The following is a 23,500-nucleotide window of genomic DNA, read 5'->3' as shown; positions in this document are numbered from 1 at the left end:
TCCAGCAACAATTTTGAGACTACTGTCTCTTTAAATCACATAGTTTTTTTTTTCTCTCTTGCAGGATCTCCTCTCCTGCACCCACAGACCGTGCAATCTTATGCAGCAGATAAAGTTCATAGGACAGATGAACTTCTTTGCAGGGATTTCTGCTTATGCCCAATGCATACCTCCACCAAATGTGAGGGATTAGCTCAGTGGTAGGCGTGGATGACCCCTTTGGGGGGTGCGTTTTCACAAGAACATATCCGATAAGTGGTTGCAAACAACAGTTTGGTTTATTAATGCAAAAATAAATCCTTGCCTCTGTTGGCGGCTACCTTCTCACACTGGAACCTACCTAAGAGTCTGTCTCCAACCTACTGTTGGGCAGACTTTCTTATCCTACAGCGGATACTCAATAGTCCATGTTTTATCTTCCCACAACAAATGTCCATGGAACATGTCCCTTTTCTCTTCACATTGAGAATGTCCCCTTGCATGTCTCTTCACATGGCAAACATCCCTTTTATTTCTTCCACATAGAAATAGTTTGTTTTCTCACCTTGCGAAGTCTTCACAACTGGCTAATTTCCCCTTCACACAGGAAATGTCCATTGGTTTCTTTTCACCTAGAAACGATCCAAGACCTCACTTCGAGTAGTCTCCACACTTGCTACCCTCCTCAGCTTCACATCGCTTCAGGAGGTCCTCCCCACGCTCACACAGCTTTCAGGGGCACACGTCTGACTGCTCTCCTGTCCCCAGCCCACACGGCTTCAGGAGACAGCTTCCGGAGGCAGCCCTCCATAGACTTTCTCTGGACAAATTATAGAGGCCTTGATTTCCTCATTCCTGAACAGCTGAAGGTTTCAACTTCCTTAAACCTTCCTGCTGGCTTTGCAGCCGACACCCTATAGTAATTGGTGAGTTGTCTCTCCCATCTGTGACAACACTCACAGATTTACCTGACTCCCTGTCACATTTACTTGACGTTGTCACAATACACACACACACAGTATATATACACAGTGTATATAAAGTACAGTAAAACTGCAGGCAAGGGCACTGAGGGGCAAACTAATGTCAATTTATTTTATTTAGTAATGTAATCCAATAGAATTACAATATATTGGTGTGTTTGGTGTGTTTTACTTTTTGAATTTGCCGCCGGTTCCACCCCCCTGCAACGTGACGCTCGCAGGAGATGAAAGCTGGGGCTCACAGCATCAGGCGGAAGATTCGGCAGCATACGCTGGAATACACCCTGGGATCATGGGGACAAGGTAAGTAACCTCTTCCAGGATCCAGCGATGCTCCCTGGCGTTACCCCGAGTGTGGCTCTGGAATACTGCTAATGGCACTGAAATTCCACTCCGAGCCACACTCGGGAATACCACCAGGGAGGTTAAGAACCCAAGTTTACAAAAGGCATAAAATAAAGTTAACATGGAACACCCCAGAGGAAGGTGATGGTGTACTCACGCTGTTGGCCTTTGTACTGAAAGCATACGCCAGGGACTCCTTATTCAGCTAGTAGGTATCCTGGAGCTTTGCCTCATATCGCAGACACTCGCCCTCCTCGTTGGCAAAGCTGCGCACTGTCTTCATGTTAGAGAATGTCTCCAGAGCCACCTGATTGACTTTCGAGAGGGATTCCTGGACCCGTCTGGCCAGGTCCTGAAGGACAGAAAAATGAATAAAAATCTCAGTTCATTCTAAAAGTCTACAAGTGACAACACTGCAGGTTTGCTTTTTGCCCCTGTTGTCATAAATCGGTCACTCCGTGCCTCCTGCCACTGTGACATCACTCGTCTCTGGAATGCATTCTTTAAAACATGGCCCACATTAACCAAATAGGTCTACAGCTAGCAATGTGGTCAGCAAGCAGCAGTAAATACACCTTACAAGATAAAGAGCAGCTAAATCCAAACTACAAGCTAGTTTATTACATAAGATGACACACAGTATGTATAGGTCCATACAGTTCAAACGTAAAAATTGCCTTTAAAGTAGGACTATAGACAAAACCTTTTTTTTTCTTTTCATTTTGGATAGAGCAAGGAAGGGTTATAACCTCTGTCGGGTTTTTTCATCATCATCTGTGCCCCATTGCGGAGATTTTCCTTCACTTCCTGTCCCATAGCTAAACAGGAACTGAGAGGAAATCCCTGCAAATTGGCTGCTTCCCGACCGCCCGCTGCACTTTTACTGTGGCAGGCAGCCTCTCCTGCGCAAACTGACAAAGCCCTACGTCGGTCGCACGCATGGTGCTAGGGGACGAGCGCGCCGGGCACCCGCCATCGCTCCCCGCTGAGAGAGTCAGCTGTTATAAACACAGCTGACCATTCTTCTCTCTGAAATGATCACAGAGCGCCTGTGATCCTTCTATATAGGGTCACATGTCTCTATGATCAATTCACAAGCCCCTCCCCCATACAGTTAGTAAAAACTCTCCTAGGCTCACACTTTGCTCACCCCTAGGTTAACCCCTTCCCTGCCAGTGTCATTATTACAGTAACAGCGGATATTTATAGCACTGATTACTGTAGTAATGTCACTGGTCCCCCCATAAGTGTCAAAAATATCAGTTAGAGGTCCGATCTGTCCCGTTAAAAATCGCAGATCGCCGCCATTACTAGTTTAAAAACAAAAAAAAAACAATAAAAACGACATAAATCTTTCCCGTAGTTAGTAGACGCAATAACTTTTGCACAAACCAATCAAAATACGCTTATTGCAATTTTTTTTACCAAAAATATCTGGCAGAAAACAAATTTGCCTAAAATGTTAAAAAATTTAGATTTTTTACTTTTTTTTTTTTGAGATTGTTATATAGCAGAATGTAAAAAATATTGTTTTTTCCCCGAATTGTTGCTCTTTTTTGTTTATAGCGCAAAAAATAAAAATCGCACAGGTGATCAAATACCACCAAACGAAAGCTCTATTTGTGGGGAAAAAAGAACATCAATTTTATTTAAGTACAGCGTCGAATAACCGCGCAATTGTTCATTAAATAACGCAGTGCCGAATCGCAAAATATGGCCTGGTCATTAAGGGGGCAAATCCTTCCGGCCATAAAGTGGTTAAATTCACTCTAAATAGAAACATTCACTCTCAGCATATATATGGGACAAAATGCAATTTATAAGTGTTATTAGTAGCTTACTCACTAAACAAACCCTTTTCTTCTAAGACTTGAACCCTTGAAAACTGAGACTTACCTGGTAAAAGGATCCTGATAGCTGTGGCACAAGCGTGATGACGAATAGGCACAGTATAGTGAAGAGAGTAAGCTTCATGGACAAGCTGAGCATGTAAGTTACTAGGAAGATGAGTCTCATCAGGTACCACATCAGTAGGCTCAGGTCTGAACTGAGTGATTCACTCATTGCTGTGATGTCAGAAGTGACACGTGATGTGATGTCACCTGCCAGGGAAAGAGTTGGTTATTAAAACATCTGACCTACTATGAGCATACCCCAAGTCATTACAATCGTCATTAGACCCCAAGTCATTACACCTCAAGGGGCATGACCCCCGAAACGCGTCAGCTGTCCAACAATTTGTTCACGTTCTGGCTGGACCAGATCTGTTTGGCTTGAAGTTTTTTATTCGCATGTGAATATTCGTTTATGCGGATTTAATAAAAGTTATTAATAATAATGCACGAGGTGGTCGCAACCTCCTGTGTGTTTTTTTTTTTTTCAGTTTGTTCAGAGGAATTCCCGGTTGGAGGAGGGCTGCACCCTTGATGGGTATTCTAGAAAGAAGTGTAATGGAAGATTTCCCCTGGGTCTAGTGCTTAAGTGTTTTTGGACTTGTGTCATTATATCTCTAGTAAAGACTAGCTGGCCATATACCAGTTGTTGCCCATCCATTGGGTGCGCAGGGGCACCGCCCCCCCTATCCATGCATCCGGCCCCATAATCTACATGCAGGGTGCTGGACACATGGATTCCAATGGGTTTTTTTTTTTGAAGCACGTGATTAGAGCCAGAGGCTCTAATAGGCTTCAAAAAAGGGTGGGCTCGCGGCACAGAGCACTGCGCCCTGAGCCCACCCAGTTGTGTGACAATAGCGAATGATTATTATTATGTTGTGGGGGCTGGTGTGGTCTGGGGGGGGGGGTGTATGCCCATGGAGCACCAGCCGCCACTGCCATATACTAATAGGTTTCCTTGTTCAGCTCGTTGAAATCAAAAGAAATCCAGATTGGCCTGGCTTGTTCAACAAAAGTTGATTGAGTAATTAACTTTTGGTGTGACGGCAGGACCACCCATGGTTAGAACTTGGTCCAATTTAAAATTCCAAAAGTGTATGTCCAACTCTACATGCTTCCACTAGGTTCTTGTGTATTGGCATTGAATAATATTTGGCATTAAATTCAATTTGAATTTTTTTAAGAAGCGGAAGGCGTAAAACAGAAATCGGGGATACAGGCACAAGTACTAAGACAAGATAACCAACTATAGAAGTGAAAATTAAGATCTAAAGATTTTGAAGTTCTAATAACATGCTAAAAGGTGGACCTAGGCATGTAATACCTGTGAGATCTACTGTGTATTACCTGTAGATACAGCATCGAAGAAGGCCACCTCCTGTCTCAGGACGGAGAGGAGGACCTTTCCCTGGGTCTGGGTGTGCACCAGGCTCATGGTGACGTTGTAGATACAGTCACAGAAAAACTCGGTCAAAGCACTGTAAGGCAGAAGATGATATTGAGGAACACGTCCAGTCTAAATAAATATCTCCAAATTATCTGAGATGGGAAAGAAGAACACCCAATAGCAAAAAGTATGAACTGAAAGCACACCCCCTGCCATGCTCCCAGTTATGTGGGCCATAAAGGATGAAAGCCTAAGCGTAGGTAAAATAAAAAAACAGAAAAATCAGCACAAGTCAGTAGGATACGTCCCTTGTGCTGATTATCCTTTAAAACATTTCTGTTAAATTAAATCCTCCGCTATCCATGCCCCCACCCCTGAAGCTAAAATCTAAGGGGTAGTCACAGGCTTTATGCATGCCTTTTCCGCCAAGATGCTCCATTCATAGAAGACATACTACAGCCTCTATGAATGAAATGTAAGAATAGGTGGTGAATTCACAGATCCTTTTAATTCACAGAACTTGTAATACAGCCTCTATGAATGGTACAGCTGTTTGGAAAGGGCAGGCATAGAGCCCGTGACATCCTCTTAGTTCTATTAACCCCCACTGCAACTGAAGATTATGGTGGGCAGTGGGGTGAAGAGAAATATGGACCAAGGAAGATTTCACCTAAAACAAGAGAACAAGATTTACTGTTTTGTTTTTTTTTTGCTGCAGTTGGGCTTTAACCACCAGCAATCTGGGACAAGTTTGCAATTTCTCACACATGTTAAAATCAGCATTTTATTCTCATCCTGCAGGAACTGGCTGCATACTCTCACCACATGAGGCCGGGCATTGTCGTGCACCAGGAGGAACCCAGGACCCACTGCACCAGCGTAGGGTCTGACAATGGGTCCAAGGATTTCATCCCGATTCCTATTGGCAATCAGGGTGCCATTCTCTAGCCCATAGAGGTCTGTGCGTCCCTCCATGGATATGCCTTCCCAGACCATCACTGACCCACCACCAAACTGGTCATGCTGAACGATGTTACAGGCAGCATAACATTCTCCACGGCTTCTCCAGACCCTTTCACGTCTGTCACATGTGCTCAGAATGAACCTGCTCTCATCTGTGAAAAGCACAGGGCACCAGTGGCAGACCTGCCAATTCTGGTGTTCAATGCCAATCGAGCTCCACAGTGCCAGGCATTGAGTACAGGGCCCAATAAAGGACACTGGGCCCTCAGGCCACCCTCATGAAACCTGTTTCGTATTATTTGGTCAGAGACATTCACACCAGTGGCCCACCGGGGGTCATTTTGTAGGGCTCTGTATAAGTGATCTGGTGGCTGTAGAGCTGCTAAAATCACTTTTACCCAAAAAGCCGATCACTGGTTCTTAAAAACAATACCAGGAATCATGGCTGTAGAGGTCGCCATGATCCTGTATAACCACCTGCTTTACACCCCTCACATTTTTGTAAATATTTTATTCTATCTTTTCGAAGCCCATTCACATTAGTGCGACACGACTTTGGGGGGCGACTTGTGAAGTCATGTGCACCGCTGTGCACCGTGACTTTGGCGCGACTTGCAGAGACTTCACATAATGGAAGTCTATGCAAGTCGCTCCGAGGTCGCCCCAAAGTAGTACAGGACCCTTTTTCTAAGTCGGAGCAACTTGTGTCGCTCCTATTAGATCCTGTGCTAATCAATGGACCACGACCGAGCACGACTTGTCAGGCTGAGAAGTCGCCTGACAAGTCGCGCTAATGTGAATGGGCTCTTCGTGTGACAACACTAAAGAAATGACACTTTGCTACAATGTAAAGTAGTGAGTGTACAGCTTGTATAACAGTGTAAATTTGCTGTCCCCTCAAAATAACTCAACACACAGCCATTAATGTCTAAACCTTTGGCAAAAAAGTGAGTACACCCCTAAGTGGAAATGTCTAAATTGGGCCCAAAGTGTCAATATTTCGTGTGGCTACCATTATTTTCCAGCACTGCCTTAACCCTCTTGGGCATGGAGTTCACCAGAGCTTCACAGGTTGTCACTGGAGTCCTCTTCCACTCCTCCATGATGACATCACAGAGCTGGTGGATGTTAGAGACCTTGTGCTCCTCCACCATCCATTTGAGAAATCCCCACAAATGCTCAATAGGGTTTAGGTCTGGAGACATGCTTGGCCAGTCCATCACCTTTACCCTCAGCTTTGTACTCCTCCTCACCTGGTTTCCGCCACACACGCTTGACACCATCTGAATTAAATACGTTTATCTTGGTCTCATCAGACCACAGGACATGGTTCCAGTAATCCATGTCCTTAGTCTGCTTGTCTTCAGCAAACGGTTTGCTGGCTTTCTTGTGCATCGTCTTTAGTAGAGGCTTCCTTCTGGGACCACAGCCATGCAGACCAATTTGATGCAGTGTGCGGCGTATGGTCAGAACACTGACAGGCTGACCTCCCACCCCTTCAACCTCTGCAGCAATGCTGGCAGCACTCATATGTCTATTTCCCAAAGAAAACCTCGCTGAGCGTGTGCACTCAACTTCTTTGGCCGACCATGGCGAGGCCTGTTCTGAGTGAAACCTATCCTGTTAAACCGCTATATGGTCTTGGCCACCGTGCTAAAGCTCAGTTTCAGGGTCTTGGCAATCTTCTTATAGTCTAGGCCAGGGGTGGCGAACAAGTTTGACAAAAGGAGCCAAAATTTTAAACTGTGAGAGTCAGAGAGCCACACCACGCAGTGACCTGCCAAAACAGACAAACACTCACGCATATAACTTTAACAATAATATATTAAACACATAATATAACATGCTCAGTCAGGTGTTTTTTGTTACCTTGTTGAAATGATGGGATGATAATCTCAGTGAGATTTCTGGCATCATTTGTTTCCAGTAATCTTCTGCAAATCAGGTTTGTATTCAGTTGTAGCCACTCGGAGCAGTTCTTTTACATGAGTGTCGGTCAGAATGGACCGGTGCTTTGATTTCACGTGTTTCAAAGTAGAAAACAGCTGCTCACAGACGTATGTTGACGAGAACATAGAAAGCAGCTTGAGAGCGGCTCTTTTTACACACGGGTATTTTTCAGTTGGCACAGCTCTCCAAAACGTAACATGGCCTTCCTCAATCATTTCTAGTTCACTCGCTGCCTCATCAGTAACAAGTGGGGTTTTCAGGCAGTCAATGTCAGCATTAAACGGGTCGATGAGAAAAGTGATCTGTGGTCTTTTTTGTTCCAAGTCCTCAAACCGCAAAGTAAACTTCTCTTGCAGTTGTGTAAGTTGTTTCACGTATCCAGCTATATCTGTTTTAACACCGGTCTTCTGCAGGGTGCTGCGCAAAGAAGGAAAATGAGATAGATTGCTGTTTTGAATGTGTGCTTTAAAAAGCTTCAACTTGTTTACAAAGGAGAATACACTTTGTGCCAGCTCAGGAAGAGTTTTTGATTTCCCCTGCAGGTCCATGTTTAGTTTATCCAAGTGTGAAAGCATGTCCGCTAAAAATGCCAAATCCATAAGCCACTCGGGGTCTGAAAGCAGAGGATATGTTTTGTTCTTCTCTGCCATAAACAATTTTACTGCTTCCAAAAGCTCAAAAAAGCACGAAACTACTTTGCCTCTTGAGAGCCATCTCACTGCGCTGTGCAGTGGCAGGTCACCGGGCAAGTCTGCGTCAAGTTCTTCAATGAGGTTCTTGAATTGCCGGTGATGAAGGGCGTGCGTACGGATGTAGTTCACAATCTCCATCACAGGCTTCATAACGTGGTCTAAATTCAGTGTTTTGGACACAAGTTGCTCACGGTGGATGATGCAGTGGAAGTTCCAAAATTCAGGGAAGGCGTCATCACCTTTACAAAGACCCACAAGTCCATTTACTGAGCCAATCATCGACGGTGCTCCATCCGTGACTATTGCGCTGAGTTTTTCAAAAGACATTCGCTTTTTTAACCACTTGCCGACCGCCGCACGACTATCTACGGCGGCGGTCAGCCCCTCACAGGCAAAGTGACGTAGGTCTACGTCGCTCGCCTGTGAGGGTTTAGGGAGCGAGCGCGCGCCGCCGGAGGCGCGCTCCCGCTCCCGCGTGGTCACGGACCCCCCCGCGCGTGTGACCGGCGGACCCGATCGCCGCCGGCCACTCTGCGATCGGCGGGGGAGAGGGAGATAGTCAGGCAGCTTGTGTAAACAAGCTGCCTGTCATTCTCCTCTCTGTATGAGAGCTGATCACATGGATCTACTATGTAGATCCATTGATCACTCTGCATACAGTTGAAGCCACAGCCAATCACAGTTAGAATCACGCCCCTAGGGACACACACAGCCCCTCCCTCTCAAATAAAGTTAACCCCTTCACTACCAGTGCATTTTTACAGTAACAGTGCATATGTATAGCACTGATTACTGTAGAAATGTCACTGGTAACCCCAAAAGTGTCAAAAATGTCAGTCAAGGGTCCGATCTGTCCGCCGCAATGTCGCAGTACCGCAAAAAAAATCGCAGATCGCCGCCATTACGCGTTAAAAAAAAAAACAACAAAAATGACAAAAATCTTTCCCTTTGTTAGTAAACGCAATAACTTTTGCGCAAACCAATCAAAATACGCTTTTTGCGATTTTTTTTACCAAACATAGGTAGCATAAAACAAATTGGCCGAAAATATTAAAAAATTTTGATTTTTACATTTTTTTTTGGGGGAATTTCATATAAAAAAAAGGGAAAAATATTGCTATTTTTGCAAAATTTACGCTCTTTTTTTGTTTATAGCGCGTGATCAAAAAATCGCACAGGTGATCAAATACCACCAAAAGAAAGCTCTGTTTGTGGGAAAAAAAGGACGCCAAATTCGTTTCGGTACAGCGTCGCACGACCGCGCAATTGTCCGTTAAAGTCACGCAGTGCCGAATCGCAAAATGCCCTCTGGTCGTTTAGCAGCCAAATCCTCCGGGGCTTAAGTGGTTAAAAACGGCAGTCATTGCCTCTTTTATGTCAGTACCGCGAGTTCTGTCTTTTAATGCGACAATGTCGAGAAGCTCTTCTTTAATCACGCAGTCCTCAGAAACCATTCGCGCAAATATTGCCAACTGTGGCTTGTCTTGTATGTCGCATGACTCGTCTAATGCAATACTAAAATAAGCACATGCGTTCAAGTCTGCATGTAGATCTGACTCAATCACATTATTTATGTCTGCTATTCTGGTTTCAACTGTGTGCCGTGACAGCTGGAGATCATTGATGGAATCTTTGAGTTTTTTATTGTCTGGAGCCAAGGTTTCAATTAAATCCGCAAAACACTGTTTTAGAAACTCCCCCTCATTGTATGGTTTTTTAGCACGGGCAATGTTCCACGCCATTTTATAGGATGCAAGGGTCACAGTTTCTGCATGCTTGGTTAATTGCTGAAACATTTGAGACTGTCTTTTTACCTGGCTTTTCAAGGTGCTCAATTTTTGCTTGCGTAGTTCAGTACCTTTGGGTAATTCCTTGTCAATATTAGCATGGAGAGTGCTAAAATGACGCTGAAGATTTGAAGTCTTGAAATGTGATATCATAGTACTGCATAATAAACACAGCGCTTTCCCATTCCGTTCAATAAAGAAGAAAGCATCTTCCCATTCTTCCAAAAATGTCCTGTGTTCATCTTCATATTTTCGTTTACCTTTGCATTTTGCCATTTTGAGTGAGGGTAAAAATTCTGCAGTGATGGTGTGCTGCGTCCTCCACACTAAGAACTAACGGCAAGATGTGACACAACCAGTGTTGCTCAACGTCCTTTAAAAAAGTAATTGGTTACAGTTACAAATTACTTGCCCAAAAAAGTAATTGAGTTAGTTAGTTAAATGTCCCCCATCAGAGACCCCCACACACATAAATGTCCCCATCAGAGACCCCCACACACATAAATGTCCCCATCAGAGACCCCCACACACATAAATGTCCCCCATCAGAGACCCCCACACACATAAATGTCCCCCATCAGAGACCCCCACACACATAAATGTCCCCCATCAGAGACCCCCACACACAAATGGCAACTGAAGCATTGAAATCATTCACTGACCCAAAGGAGCTTACAATCTAATAATATCTGCAATAGAGAATAAGGCACATACCTTGAGGGGGAATAGGGGGATGCCAGTTAACCTACCAGGGATTGCAGAGTGCCAGCCACACATTGCCCTCAATGATCGCAGAGTGCCAGCCACACATTGCCCCCAATGATCGCAGAGTGCCAGCCACACATTGCCCCCAATGATCGCAGAGTGCCAGCCACACATTGCCCCCAATGATCGCAGAGTGCCAGCCACACATTGCCCCCAATAATCGCAGAGTGCCAGCCACACATTGCCCCCAATAATCGCAGAGTGCCAGCCACACATTGCCCCCAATAATCGCAGAGTGCCAGCCACACATTGCCCCCAATGATCGCAGAGTACCAGCCACACATTGCCCCCAATGATCGCAGAGTGCCAGCCACACATTGCCCCCAATAATCGCAGAGTGCCAGCCACACATTGCCCCCAATAATCGCAGAGTGCCAGCCACACATTGCCCCCAATGATCGCAGAGTGCCAGCCACACATTGCCCCCAATGATCGCAGAGTGCCAGCCACACATTGCCCCCAATGATCGCAGAGTGCCAGCCACACATTGCCCCCAATGATCGCAGAGTGCCAGCCACACATTGCCCCCAATGATCGCAGAGTGCCAGCCACACATTGCCCCCAATAATCGCAGAGTGCCAGCCACACATTGCCCCCAATAATCGCAGAGTGCCAGCCACACATTGCCCCCAATAATCGCAGAGTGCCAGCCACACATTGCCCCCAATGATCGCAGAGTGCCAGCCACACATTGCCCCCAATGATCGCAGAGTGCCAGCCACACATTGCCCCCAATGATCGCAGAGTGCCAGCCACACATTGCCCCCAATAATCGCAGAGTGCCAGCCACACATTGCCCCCAATGATCGCAGAGCGCCAGCCACACATTGCCCCCAATGATCGCAGAGCGCCAGCCACACATTGCCCCCAATGATCGCAGAGCGCCAGCCACACATTGCCCCCAATTATCGCAGAGTGCCAGCCACACATTGCCCCCAATGATCGCAGAGTGCCAGCCACACATTGCCCCCAATAATCGCAGAGTGCCAGCCACACATTGCCCCCAATAATCGCAGAGTGCCAGCCACACATTGCCCCCAATGATCGCAGAGTGCCAGCCACACATTGCCCCCAATAATCGCAGAGTGCCAGCCACACATTGCCCCCAATGATCGCAGAGTGCCAGCCACACATTGCCCCCAATAATCGCAGAGCGCCAGCCACACATTGCCCCCAATAATCGCAGAGTGCCAGCCACACATTGCCCCCAATAATCGCAGAGTGCCAGCCACACATTGCCCCCAATGATTGCAGAGTGCCAGCCACACATTGACCCCAATGATTGCAGAGTGCCAGCGATCCCCCGCACTTACCTCACGCAGCTTCTCTTCAGTCCCCGGCTCCCCGTGTCTCTGAGTCTTCAGTCCTCCCGCGGCGCCTCCTCCTCGCCCAATGGCACGGTGTTTGCCTTTCGGCCAATCAGGAAGCGGGAGGACCCGCTCCCTGATTGGCCAGGAGGAGGATCCGTGTGACAATAGCGAATTCTCATTCGCTATTGTCACAGAATGGGCGGGTCGGGGCGCACTGCTGCTCCCTGGCCGCCACGTCTGCGGCTGCGCGGTCCGAGCGCGGGACATTCAATTGTACTGCGCTCGGACGCGCAGAGATGAGCCACAGTATACCGTAAGAGGCAAAGAGCCAAAGAGCCGCATTCCGTTCGGCCGGGAGCCGCATGCGGCTCGAGAGCCGCGTGTTCGCCACCCCTGGTCTAGACCATCTTTATGTAGAGCAACAATTATTTTTTTCAGATCCTCAGAGAGTTCTTTTACATGAGGTGCCATGTTGAACTTCCAGTGACCAGTATGAGAGAGTGACAGCGATAACACCAAATTTAACACACTTGCTCCCCATTCACACCTGAGACCTTGTAACACTAACAAGTCACATGACACCGGGGAGGGAAAATGGCTAATTGGGCCCAATTTGGACATTTTCACTAAGGGGTGTACTCACCTTTGTTGTCAGCGGTTTAGACATTAATGGCTGTGTGTTGAGTTATTTTGAGGGGACAGCAAATTTACACTGTTATACAAGCTGTACACTCAATACTTTACATTGTAGCAAAGTGTCATTTCTTCAGTGTTGTCACATGAAAAGATATAATAAAATATTTTCAAAAATTGTGAGGGGTGTACTCACTTTTGTGAGATACTGTATATACAGCCTAAGAGTGGGAAGGGTGTTAAACCTAACTCCATGTTAACCTTCTGTTTAAATAGTTATTTGGGCCAAGCTGGTCCATATTAACTATTTCCTTTACTAATTGCTGTGGACACTGTCAGCATTGTATATATTGCATGTAGCATTACCTACATGCAGTATACAATGCTGTGTTCCAGAAGCATTGCAGAAGACTTCCTATCTGCTGCCAGAACAATATTTAGTTGGGCTGAGTGCTGCTCAGGCTCAGCCATTCACAAGAAGCCTTCCTCTGATTGGATAAGGTGGATGGATGACATCACAATGCCTATTTCAGCCGATCAGATAAATCCTTGTATTCATTGCTAAAATACATGGGGGTTTATTTACTAAAACTGGAGAGTGCAAAATCTGGTGTAGCTGTGAATGGTAGCCAATTAGCTTCTAACTTCAGCTTGTACAATTAACCACTTACCGCATACTAACGTAGGGCTACGTCAGTAAACTTTGCGGTAGTGTACCGGGATGATGCCTCTAGCTAGAGGCACCATCCCGGTACCGTGGTTTAGAGCCGACGGTTGGCTTTCCGTCGGTACCGACCGATGCGGCTCGGGAGCCGCTCGATCGGTACCCGGGGGGGCGGGAGGGGACGTCCCCCCCCCTCCCGCCGCCTTCCGTGGCTTTGCTCGGGGCTCCCGTCCCACCGGGAGCCCCGAGCACCCAGCCGGCACGTCCGCCGGCTGGATGGAGTCCCGATGAATGCCGGAAACGGCATCGATCGGGTCCCCGATGACGTAACCCGGAGGCGGCGTCCATGACGTCACGTCCGGGTTACTGCGCTGCAAAAGGCGGCAAATTTGAAAAACGGCTGTATGCAAAAATGCCGTTTTCGGCGTTTTGCATACAGGGAAGTGTAGTGGAGGGGTCTAGGGTCTTTTAGACCCTCGATCCCTCCATAAAGTGTACCTGTCACTACATATTGGTGTCACAAGGGATGTTTACATTGCTTGTGACAGCAATAAAAGTGATCAGATTTTTTTTTTTTTTTTAAACTTTAATAAAGTTAAAAAAATAAATGGGAAAAAAAAAAATAAAAAATTTAGCCGCCCCGTCACCGTTAGCTCGCGCACAAAAAAAACGTATACGGAAGTCGAGCCGCAAATTAAATTGCTGTTCAAACCACACATGTGAGGTATCGCCGCGATCGCCAGAGCGTGAGCAATAATTAAAAAAAAAGAGCTACACTCTAACTCAAAACTGGTAACCGTTAAATAAATTTAAAGCGTCGCAGATTGAGATCTCTATTGACCGTAGTTTGTCGCGATCCCACGGGGGGGGCGCAATTTTAAACCGTAACATGTTGGGTATCTATTTACTCGGCGTGACATGTTCTTTCACAATATACAAAAAAATTGGCTAACTTTACTGTTAAGTATTTTTTAAAATTAGTGAAATGTGATTTTTCAAAAATTTTCCAAAAAAATGGCGCTTTAAAGACCGCTGCGCAAATACCGCGTGATAAAAAATATTACAATGACCGACATTTTATTCTCCAGAGTCTTTGCTAAAAAAAATATATATATAATGTTTGGGGGTTCTAAGTAGTTTTCTAGGAAAAAATACTGGTTTTAACGCGTGAACAAAAAGTGTCCGAAATAGGGCTGGGGCTTAAGTGGTTAAAGTAATACTAAAGTCTGATTTTTTTTTTATCCAGAAAAAACTTTATTAACCTTAAGCCAGTACAGCATAGCCAAGCAGTGTTTTCCATTAGAAATGTACAAGCGGTCATAACCAGAACAGCTCTTAATAACAATATACATGTTTCTGCATCTGAGACCATTACATTAAGCATATTATCTTTACCACATACATATTAAGGCCCCTTTCACACTTGTGCGACTTGTCCAGCGACTTGGGACTGCAAAATTGCATAACAAGTCGTTCTCCGTGATTTCCAATGAGTACCATTCATATCTGTTCGACTTCAAGTCACAACGACTTCAAAGTAGTCCCTGCACTGCTTTGTTCTACTTTGATGCATTTTGAGGTCCAGAGACCTCAAGATTACACAGGCATTGCTTCAAGTCCAGTCAAAATTGCGGAAAAAAAAATTCCAGCAAAATGGCACAACTTTTAGGTCGCACAAGTATGAAAGAGGCATTAAGCATCATGTATAAATCACCGAAATTGGGCATTATACAACATTCAACCTCAACAACCTGTCCATGACTAAATCTGCCAGGGCAAGCCCAGGGACATCCAACCATAGGGCCCAAAACTTTTCATATTTTTGTGAACATCCCCTATGTTGGTAAATACGTTTTCCAATCCACAGAGTTTCATATATAGAAGGCCGCTGATTCACATGTTATGCGAATTGGATACGGTTCAAAACGCATCCAATTTGCAAATATGTGAACTGAGCCTTATACAGCATTGACAGCTGAGGAGCATAGGAAATACATACATTGTAACGAGAGATACAATGTAACAATTTCAGAGAACACTAGAGGGAATTAGCAAATAAATGTAACCATTCTAGAAAGCCTTGGAGGGGTAACCATTAAGCCCTGGAACGAATTGGCTGTGTCAGTGAAGGGGTGGAGATTAGCCATGTCATATCACTAATGTTATCAGTGTGGGTGGGAATTACACGGAATGCAAGTTCCACAGTGTTTCAATTCCCTACTCTCACTTGGATAGGGTGATGATGGACATCATTGTGATGGCGTCCCAGAATACAGAGGGGTTTTCTTTGCTCTGTATCCAGTCGGTCATACGCCCCGTGTATGAGGGCAGTGCCATCTCACCTGTTAGGAGAAACAACGCATTCCCACAATGAACTGGAAATAGATAAATTAACAGATAAACTAACACTGCAAATCCAATTAAACAAAAGTCATCTTTAGAACATGAGAATTGCAGCACAACTGACTGGCTCCTCATACAGCTTCTTCCTTTACAAGTCTAAGCTGTGCAGTACAGGGGCTCATACCAAATCCGGAGCATTTACGCTGCTTGCATTTACAAAAAATACAGTTAATGGTGTTGAATACAGAGCTGCAATCATTTGTGTCTTTTAGGCTTGGGTCACACCGGTGCAATTTGTCACGTGACTTGACCGTTCCAAATCGCAGGACAAGTTACACCCCATTGCCCGGCAATGGAACTGTTCAAATTGTTGTAACTCATATCACAGCAAAAGGTTCCTGCACTACTTTTTGGGGATTTCATTGCATATTGTATAGACTTCTGTTAACCACTTCAGCCCCGGAAGATTTTACCCCCCTTCCTGACCAGGCCCTATTTTGCGATTCGGCACTGCGTTACTTTAACGGACAATTGCGCGGTCGTACAAAGCTGTACCCACACAAAATTTACGTCCTTTTTTTTCCCCACAAATATCTCTTTCTGTGGTATTTGATCACCTGTGCGATTTTTATTTTTTGCGCTATAAACAAAAATAGAGCAACAATTTTGAAAAATAAAAAAAAACAATATTTTTCCCATTCTGCTATAAAACATTCCCAAAAAAATGTAAAAATCTAATTTTTTTTCATTTTAGGCCAATTTGTTTTCTGCTACATATTTTTGGTTAAAAAAAAAATCGCAATAAGCGTATTTTGATTGGTTTGCGCAAAAGTTATTGCGTCTACTAACTACGGGAAAGATTTAGGTCATTTTTATTATATTTTTTGTTTACTAGTAATGGCGGCGATCTGCGATTTTTTGCGGGACTGCGACATTGCGGCAGACAGATCGGACCCCTAACTGACATTTTTTACACTTTTGGGGGTACCAGTGACATTACTACAGTAATCAGTGCTAAAAATACGCACTGTTACTGTAATAATGACACTGGTAGGGAAGGGGTTAACCCTATGGGTGATCAAGGGGTTAAATGTGTGGCTTCTGAAATGACCATAGATACATGTGATCCTTTACAGCAGGATCACATGGGCTCTATGATCATTCCAGGGAGAAGAACGGTGGGCTGTGTTTACAACAGCTGACAGTCCTTCTCTCTCAGCGGGGAATGATCGCGGGTGTCAGTCGGCAATCGGAGCTGCCTGCCCGCTGCATCGGGCTTCCCCGCTGATGAGCGGGGGAAGGAGCGCGCTGCCCCCTAGCTGCCACCAAGTGACCGACATACCCCTACATCAGTTTGCCTGTACGAGCCACCCTGCCGCAGTATATATGCGGTAAGCGGTCGGCAAGTGGTTAATGGGCTGCACTACCCGCAAGAAACACAGAGAAATAAGTCCTTGACCTTTTTATTCCAAAACCGTGCTGCACTAAGCCGCATGGTGCCCCCCCCCCCCTAGACTCCCCAGAGTGAGCGCCATACATGTACGGCAATTTGCCTGGGAGCGGCTGCCTGCCGCAGTACATCTGCGGCAGGCGATCCTTAACCAGTTAAATGAAGTTGCAAGCCGCAATGAAATTGAAGGTGTAAATCGCACTTATCTGCGGCTCTGAAATCGATCTGATGCAGTGCAATTTTAAAGCTGCACCGGTGTGAACCAGGGCTTATACCTGAAGTTTAGCTTTAAGACAAACCCTTCTACTCACCCCATGAAGACAGCACCAAAAACACAGCCACAACCAGGAACCTTCTCACGTAGGACTTTAGAAGAGTAATTATTCGCCACACAGAACCTGAAGAACCTTCTGATTTATCCTCATCACCCTCACTGGATGGAAAGAACTGGTACCAGATGACTCCAGAGGCCATTGTGAGAAGGTAAGAGCTGAGGAAAAGGTCGGCTCTCCCCCAGCTGTACAGGATCTCCGCACTAGTCTGCGGTACAAGAAGGTCAGTGAAGGTCACACAAGATGGCACCAGCAGGCTCAGGACCGCACAGAAGATATGAAGAGCATCTCTTTGTAACCACGATGGAAGCTTGGACCCTCGGCTGATCACATGAGCACTCAGGATCAGAATGGTGAACTGTGCCAAGCTCATCAACCAGACTGGAAGGAGACCCAGAGGGAAGAAACTGGTCAGAAGTGAACTCAGGAGGTGGATGGATAGGAAATCTACAATGACGAGGCCAGACAATGACCACAGGGGATTCATCATGGTGGAATCTGAATAACAAGAAGAAAAAAGATGGTGTTAAAGAAATGTTACTGAAGGTTGGCTGAAAACAACAATCCACATACAGGTGACCCCCAAAATATACAGGTACCACGAGAAAATGTATCCAAACTGAGTATACACTGTGTGTGTGCTTTATTTATTATTTATTTATTTAAGGTTCTTATATAGTGCTGTCAATTTACGCAGCACTTTACATATATATTGCACATTCACATCAGTCCCTGCCCTCAAGGAGCTTACAATCTAAGGTCCCTAACTCACATTCATACATGGCCAAATGTTTGTTGACATCCAACCATCACACCTATAGCGCGTGTTGGATATTCCATTCCCAAACCATGAGCATTAAGCCCCGTACACACGAGTCGAAATTCGGCCGGGAATTTTCGTCAGACGACCGATCTGCCGATTTTCGGCTTGTTAGTATGGTGCTTCCAACAAACGACTCCGACTTTTTGGCTGAAAAAATTCTGGTGTGCAGGCTATAAAATTTTTGTCGACCATCAAAACACGTCCGATTTTCGTCTCATTAGTACAGATTTCGATGGGGAAAAATCTTATGAGCAAGACTGGGCATGCTCAGAGATGAAAGAACACATAGAAAGCAATCCAACACATAGCATCACTTCTGAAGTAGAATTCTGTCGTACGGGAAAATTCATGTGCAGTCTAGAACACATTCCAACCAACAGACACCACTCTGGACAAAAGACGGACGACCAGTCGGCGGAAATTCGTTGCGTGTGTACGAGGCTTTAGAGTTACTTTGTGGCTATAACAGCCTCCATTCTTCTGGGAAGGCTTTCCACAAGATTTTGCTGAGTGTCTGTGGATTTTGTGCCTATTCAGCCAAAAGATAATTTGTGAGGTCAGGTATTGATGTTGGATGAGAAAACCTGGCCCACATTTGGCATTCCAAATCCTTCCCAAGGTGTTCAATAGGTTCAAGATCTGTATAAACCCCTTTAGTTCCTCTACCCCAAACTCATCAATCCATGTCTTTGTAGAGCTGGCTCTATGTACAGGGGCATAGACAGTCTGAAACAGAAGAGGGCCTTCTCCCAATTCTTATCACAAGGTTGGAAGTGCAACGGTTTTTGAAACACAAAATTTCAGTAAAAAATACACTAAAGTTAAATTATGGACACATAAATGCAACGTATTACCCAATTTTCTGGTAAGGTAAAAAAAACTGAGGTTATGCCAAGTAAATAGATACCCAACATGTACAACCTTAGCGCCGGAAGGTTTGACCCCCCTTAATGACCAGGCCATTTTTTTGCACTACTTTAACTGACAATTGTGTAATAATGCGACACTGTACCCAAATTGATGTCTTTCCCACAAATAGAGCTTTCTTTTGGTGGTATTTGATCACCTCTGTGGTTTTTATTTTTTGCGCTATAAACAAAAAAAACGACAATTTAAAAAAAAAAAAAACAAAAAAAAAAAACAATATTTTTTACTTTCTGCTATAAAACATACCAAATAAAAACAATTAAAAAAAACTGAATTTTTGTAAAATCTTACCTGTAAAATTCCTTTCTCTGAGTCCTCCGACAGTCGCCGCCATCTTCATATTCGCCACAATGGGGTATTAGACTTTGCTCCGTAGGAGTAGCTAGGCAACAGAATATGTCAATATTAAAGCTTTTAACATATCCCCACCCCAGGGGGTGGTCCCCTCAGTCTATACCCTCCTGCTTCCTGTTTCCTACTTCAGTTTCAGTGGAATAGCAGTAGAGTACCTAAACCCCAAAAGAGGGGCGGGGGCGGTGACTGTCGGAGGACTCAGAGAAAGGAATTTTACAGGTAAGATTTTACAAAAATTCCGTTTTCTCTTACGTCCTCCGACAGTCGCCGCCATCTTCATATTCGTCACAATGGGGACGTCCCAAAGCAGTGCAAACATGAGGGGTGGGAAACGCAGCCGCGCCTAAAGGCAACGCAGTCTCCACATCAAAGAAAGGAACCTTACCAAAGGAAGGAAACCAGCTGGGCAACATGAGAAAAAACTTGCTCAACGGGAGCAATAACCCAGGAAAACAACAAATAACCCAGGGATAAAAAGAAATCCCAAACAGCCCAAAGGTCCAAAACAAGGGACCCTAAGGAACCGCCGCACTAAGAACCTTGCGGCCAAAGGAAGCATCTGCCGATGCTTGAACAACCACTCCGTAGAATAGAGTGAAGGTGTGCACGGTCGACCAAGTCGCCGCCTTACACACCCGGGCCACAGAAGCCCCATGACGACAGGCCCAAGACGTACTCAGAGACCTGGTAAAGTGCGCCTCCACAGGCATAGGGAAAACTTTTCCCTGCAAAGCATAGGCCTGTTCAATGGCCTGTCTGAACCAATTGGCGACGGCAGAAGCCAACGCCGCTACGCCCTTCCGAGGACCCCCCGAAGGACAAACAAGAATCCGACTTGCGAAAAGATTCAGACGATTTTTGGTAAATCCTAATCGCCCGAACAACATCCAAGGCGTGCAACTCCACCCCCATCGGATGTTTAGACTTCGCGCAAGGCGAAGGCAAGCCAATGTCCTCATTGAGGTGAAATTCCGAAACCCTCTTCGGAAAAAAAGAAGGGTTAGGTCGCAAGACCACCTTAACCAAGTGAGTGACCAGATACGGACATTTGCAGGACAAGCTGCCTGCTCCGACACTCTGCGAGCCGAAGTGATCGCCACCAAAAAAGGTGACCTTCTTGGACAACATAGACAACGAGATCTACCCGATCCGTTCAAAAGGACCATGTTGTAACACGGACAGAACAAGATTCCAGTCCCAAGGAGGCAGAGGCACCCTCCTAGGAGGGACCAGATGCCCCTGAACAAAAGTGGCAACCAAGGAGTTAGATGCCATAGGACGTTGAAAGAGAACGGCCATCGCAGACACCTGACCCTTGATCGTAGCCAGCGCCAAACGCTGGCAACACCCTTTCGAAGGAAGGACAACACCCTAGACACCGAGTACGGGCGAGGTGAAAACCCCCTGGACTCACACCAGGCAAAATAGGCCTTCCAAGTACGGTAATAGACCTTCCACGAGGAAAATTTCCTCGCGTCGATCAAAGTGTGAATGACCTCAGGGGAGAGACCCCTATCCCTCAGGACCTTGGTTTCAACAGCCAGGCCGTCAAAGCCAGCGACTGTAAAGCAGGATGGAATATCAGCCCTTGAGACCGGAGATCTTCTCGAAGAGGCAGACGCCACGGGGCGTCGACCGCCAAATGCACGAGGTCTGCGCACCAAGACCGGCGAGGCCAGTCCGGTGCCACAAGAATCACTGTGTACTGGTTCCGAGTTCAACCTGCGAAGGAACCTGGACAGCCATTGAAACGGTGAAAACGCATACATCAGTCGGTACTGATGCCACGGAGCTACCAACGCGTCAGACGCGTCTGCCCGAGGATCGCGCGGCCTTGCCACGATCTTTTCACCTTCGCGCACCACATCTGGAAGACATCCGGGTGGAAGGACCATTCCCCCTGGTCCAGGGACTGGCGGCTGCAGATAATCCGCCTGCCAGTTCTCCACCCCCGGAACGTGAACCGCCGATATCGCCGGGACGTGTGTCTCGGCCCAAGACAGAATGTCGGCCACTTCCCCAGCCGCTCGGGCTCTTCTTGGTGCCCCCTTGGCGATTGACGTAAGCCACCGCCGTGGCATTGTCCGTCTGCACCCGAACCGGACAGCCCTGCAGCCCGTCCGGCCAACGTTGAAGGCAGAGATTCATTGCACGCAATACCAGAATGTTGATCAGAAGGGAGGAGACCTCCCCCGACCAAGTTCCCAGGGCGGACAGAACGCCCAGAACACCACCCCAGCCCGACAGGCTGGCATCCGTGGTGACCACCGTCCATGAGAGAGGACGAAAAGACTTGCCCCCAGACACCGCCGGGGACTGGAGCCACCACAGAAGATCCCTTCTGGTGCGATGGCCCAACGAAATCTGGAGATCCAGAGATTGCGGTCGCCCGTCCCACCTGGACAGGATCTCCGCTTGGAGACCCCGCGTGTGAAACTGGGCGAAGGGAATCGCCTCGAAAGCCGAGACCATCAATCCCAGACATCTCATGGGCGTCCGGAGTGACGAGCATGGAACGTCCCTGAGGGACCTGACTCCTTCCTGAAGAGTCCTGAGTTTGTCGTCCGGTAGGAAGATCTTCGCCTGGACCGAGTCCAGAATGATTCCCAGGTAGGGAAGACGAATCGACGGACACAGCGTCGACTTTGGAAAATGTATCGTCCAACCAAACTCCTGTAGAGTCAGCATCGTGATGGACAGGTCCTCCTCCAGACCCTGGCTGGTCGCAGACCGAACCAGAACATCTTTCAGATACCCCAGGACAGAGATGCCCTGGGCTCTCAACAAAACCAGAAACCGGTGCAAGCACCTTGGCGAAAAACCGTGGAGCCGAAGCGAGACCAAAAGGTAACGCCACGAATAGGTAGAGATCCTCCGCAATGGCGAATCGAAGGTACCTCTGGTGACCCTCGAAAAACGGGATGTGAAGGCACGCATCCTTCAAGTCGATGGAAGCCATGAATTCCCCCGGAACCAGGGCAGCCACCACCGACCGCAGGGATTCCATGCGGAACTTGCGAACCCGCACAAAGCGGTCCAGAGCCTGTAAGTCCAGAATAGGACGCACCCTGCCCTCCTTCCAGGGCACAGTGAACAGATTGGAAGAGAACCCCCGAAATCTGTCCCGATGAGGCACCGGAACCGCCTGAGGGAAAAAATCTGCTCTCCGGCCGAGAGAGAAAACTCGATCTTGTAGCCAGAACGAACGATTTCCTGAACCCACCTGTCCCGAACACGGGCCAACCAGGGTTGAAGAAAAACCGAGGAAAAACCCCCTTTATCAGTGCATCCAAGGATTCGCCAAAAAGGCGAGATCCATCATAGGGCAGATTGGCTAAGGTCTTGCGCGAAGATTGGTCCACAGACCAACACTTCAACCAAACCAGGCGGCGAGACAATACCGCCACACTGTGTACACGTGCAGCCAACGGTACTATATCCAGGGCCGCATCACACAAATACACGACACCCTGATGGATTTTATCCACCATATCCAATGTCGCCGGTGAGGCTGAATCAGCCACCAGGACGCGCCTGAGTGTCTGCGTCCAATTCGCGACAGCCTGGGCTGCCCTAAGCGAAGCAAATAGAGCCTTTAGCATAGAACCCGTAATGGAGTAAGCATGACGGGCAAGAGACTCCAGGCTCCTGCCCGTAGCATCCCGGAACACCGAGGTATCCCCTGCAGGAATCGCAGTGGACCTATTCATCAGTAGCGGGCGTGAAAGGATAACGCAGCCTGAACCTACTTGGTACAGCAAAAGGCTTGCGTATATTGCGCCATTGTTCCTTAACAGCGCGCTGAAAATCATCAGTGCAGGGAAAGACCTGCGATGTCTTGCGTCTTTTCTGCGTCCCATAAGCTGCCAGGGCAGCAGGGGGACGTGGTTCAACCCGTAAACGCAGTGTTTGCTTGAT

General features: G+C 46.8%; 3 protein-coding genes across 4 annotated transcripts in view; 1 reads left to right on the top strand and 2 right to left on the bottom strand.

Annotated features, from left to right (window-relative positions):
• TAP1 (transporter 1, ATP binding cassette subfamily B member) overlaps nucleotides 1-23,500 on the bottom strand; it is an 895,619-nt gene that overhangs the window by 31,064 nt on the left and 841,055 nt on the right. The gene's annotated exons all lie outside the window — the stretch shown is intronic.
• Nucleotides 1-23,500, top strand: part of LOC309560894 (class I histocompatibility antigen, F10 alpha chain-like) — a 392,531-nt gene that overhangs the window by 101,502 nt on the left and 267,529 nt on the right. The window lies entirely within an intron of this gene.
• On the bottom strand, nucleotides 1,471-17,973 carry LOC309560893 (antigen peptide transporter 1-like). The gene is made up of 5 exons (XM_082264577.1): nucleotides 17,458-17,973; nucleotides 15,581-15,695; nucleotides 4,550-4,680; nucleotides 3,204-3,409; nucleotides 1,471-1,659 (listed from the first exon to the last, which is right to left on the bottom strand). Exons 1-5 carry the CDS (start codon nucleotides 17,966-17,968, stop codon nucleotides 1,513-1,515), a joined length of 1,110 nt encoding a protein of 369 aa, XP_082120703.1. The 5' UTR covers nucleotides 17,969-17,973; the 3' UTR covers nucleotides 1,471-1,512.

This window comes from Pelophylax lessonae (assembly GCF_965119305.1).
Source record: "Pelophylax lessonae genome assembly, chromosome: 7".
Lineage (NCBI taxonomy): Eukaryota > Metazoa > Chordata > Amphibia > Anura > Ranidae > Pelophylax > Pelophylax lessonae.
The sequence above is the reverse complement of the archived record's forward strand: the minus strand, read 5'-3'. Positions and strand labels throughout refer to the sequence as shown.

Bases quoted from the DNA above. Each gene is read 5' to 3' on its own strand.
- LOC309560893 (XM_082264577.1), bottom strand. From the start codon at position 17,968: ATGATGAATCCCCTGTGGTCATTGTCTGGCCTCGTCATTGTAGATTTC. The intron at 3,410-4,549 runs GTAATACACAGT...TTTCCCTGGCAG, and splicing joins CTTCGATGCTGTATCTACAG to GTGACATCACATCACGTGTC. The intron at 1,660-3,203 runs GTAAGTCTCAGT...TCTGTCCTTCAG, and splicing joins TATCAGGATCCTTTTACCAG to GACCTGGCCAGACGGGTCCA.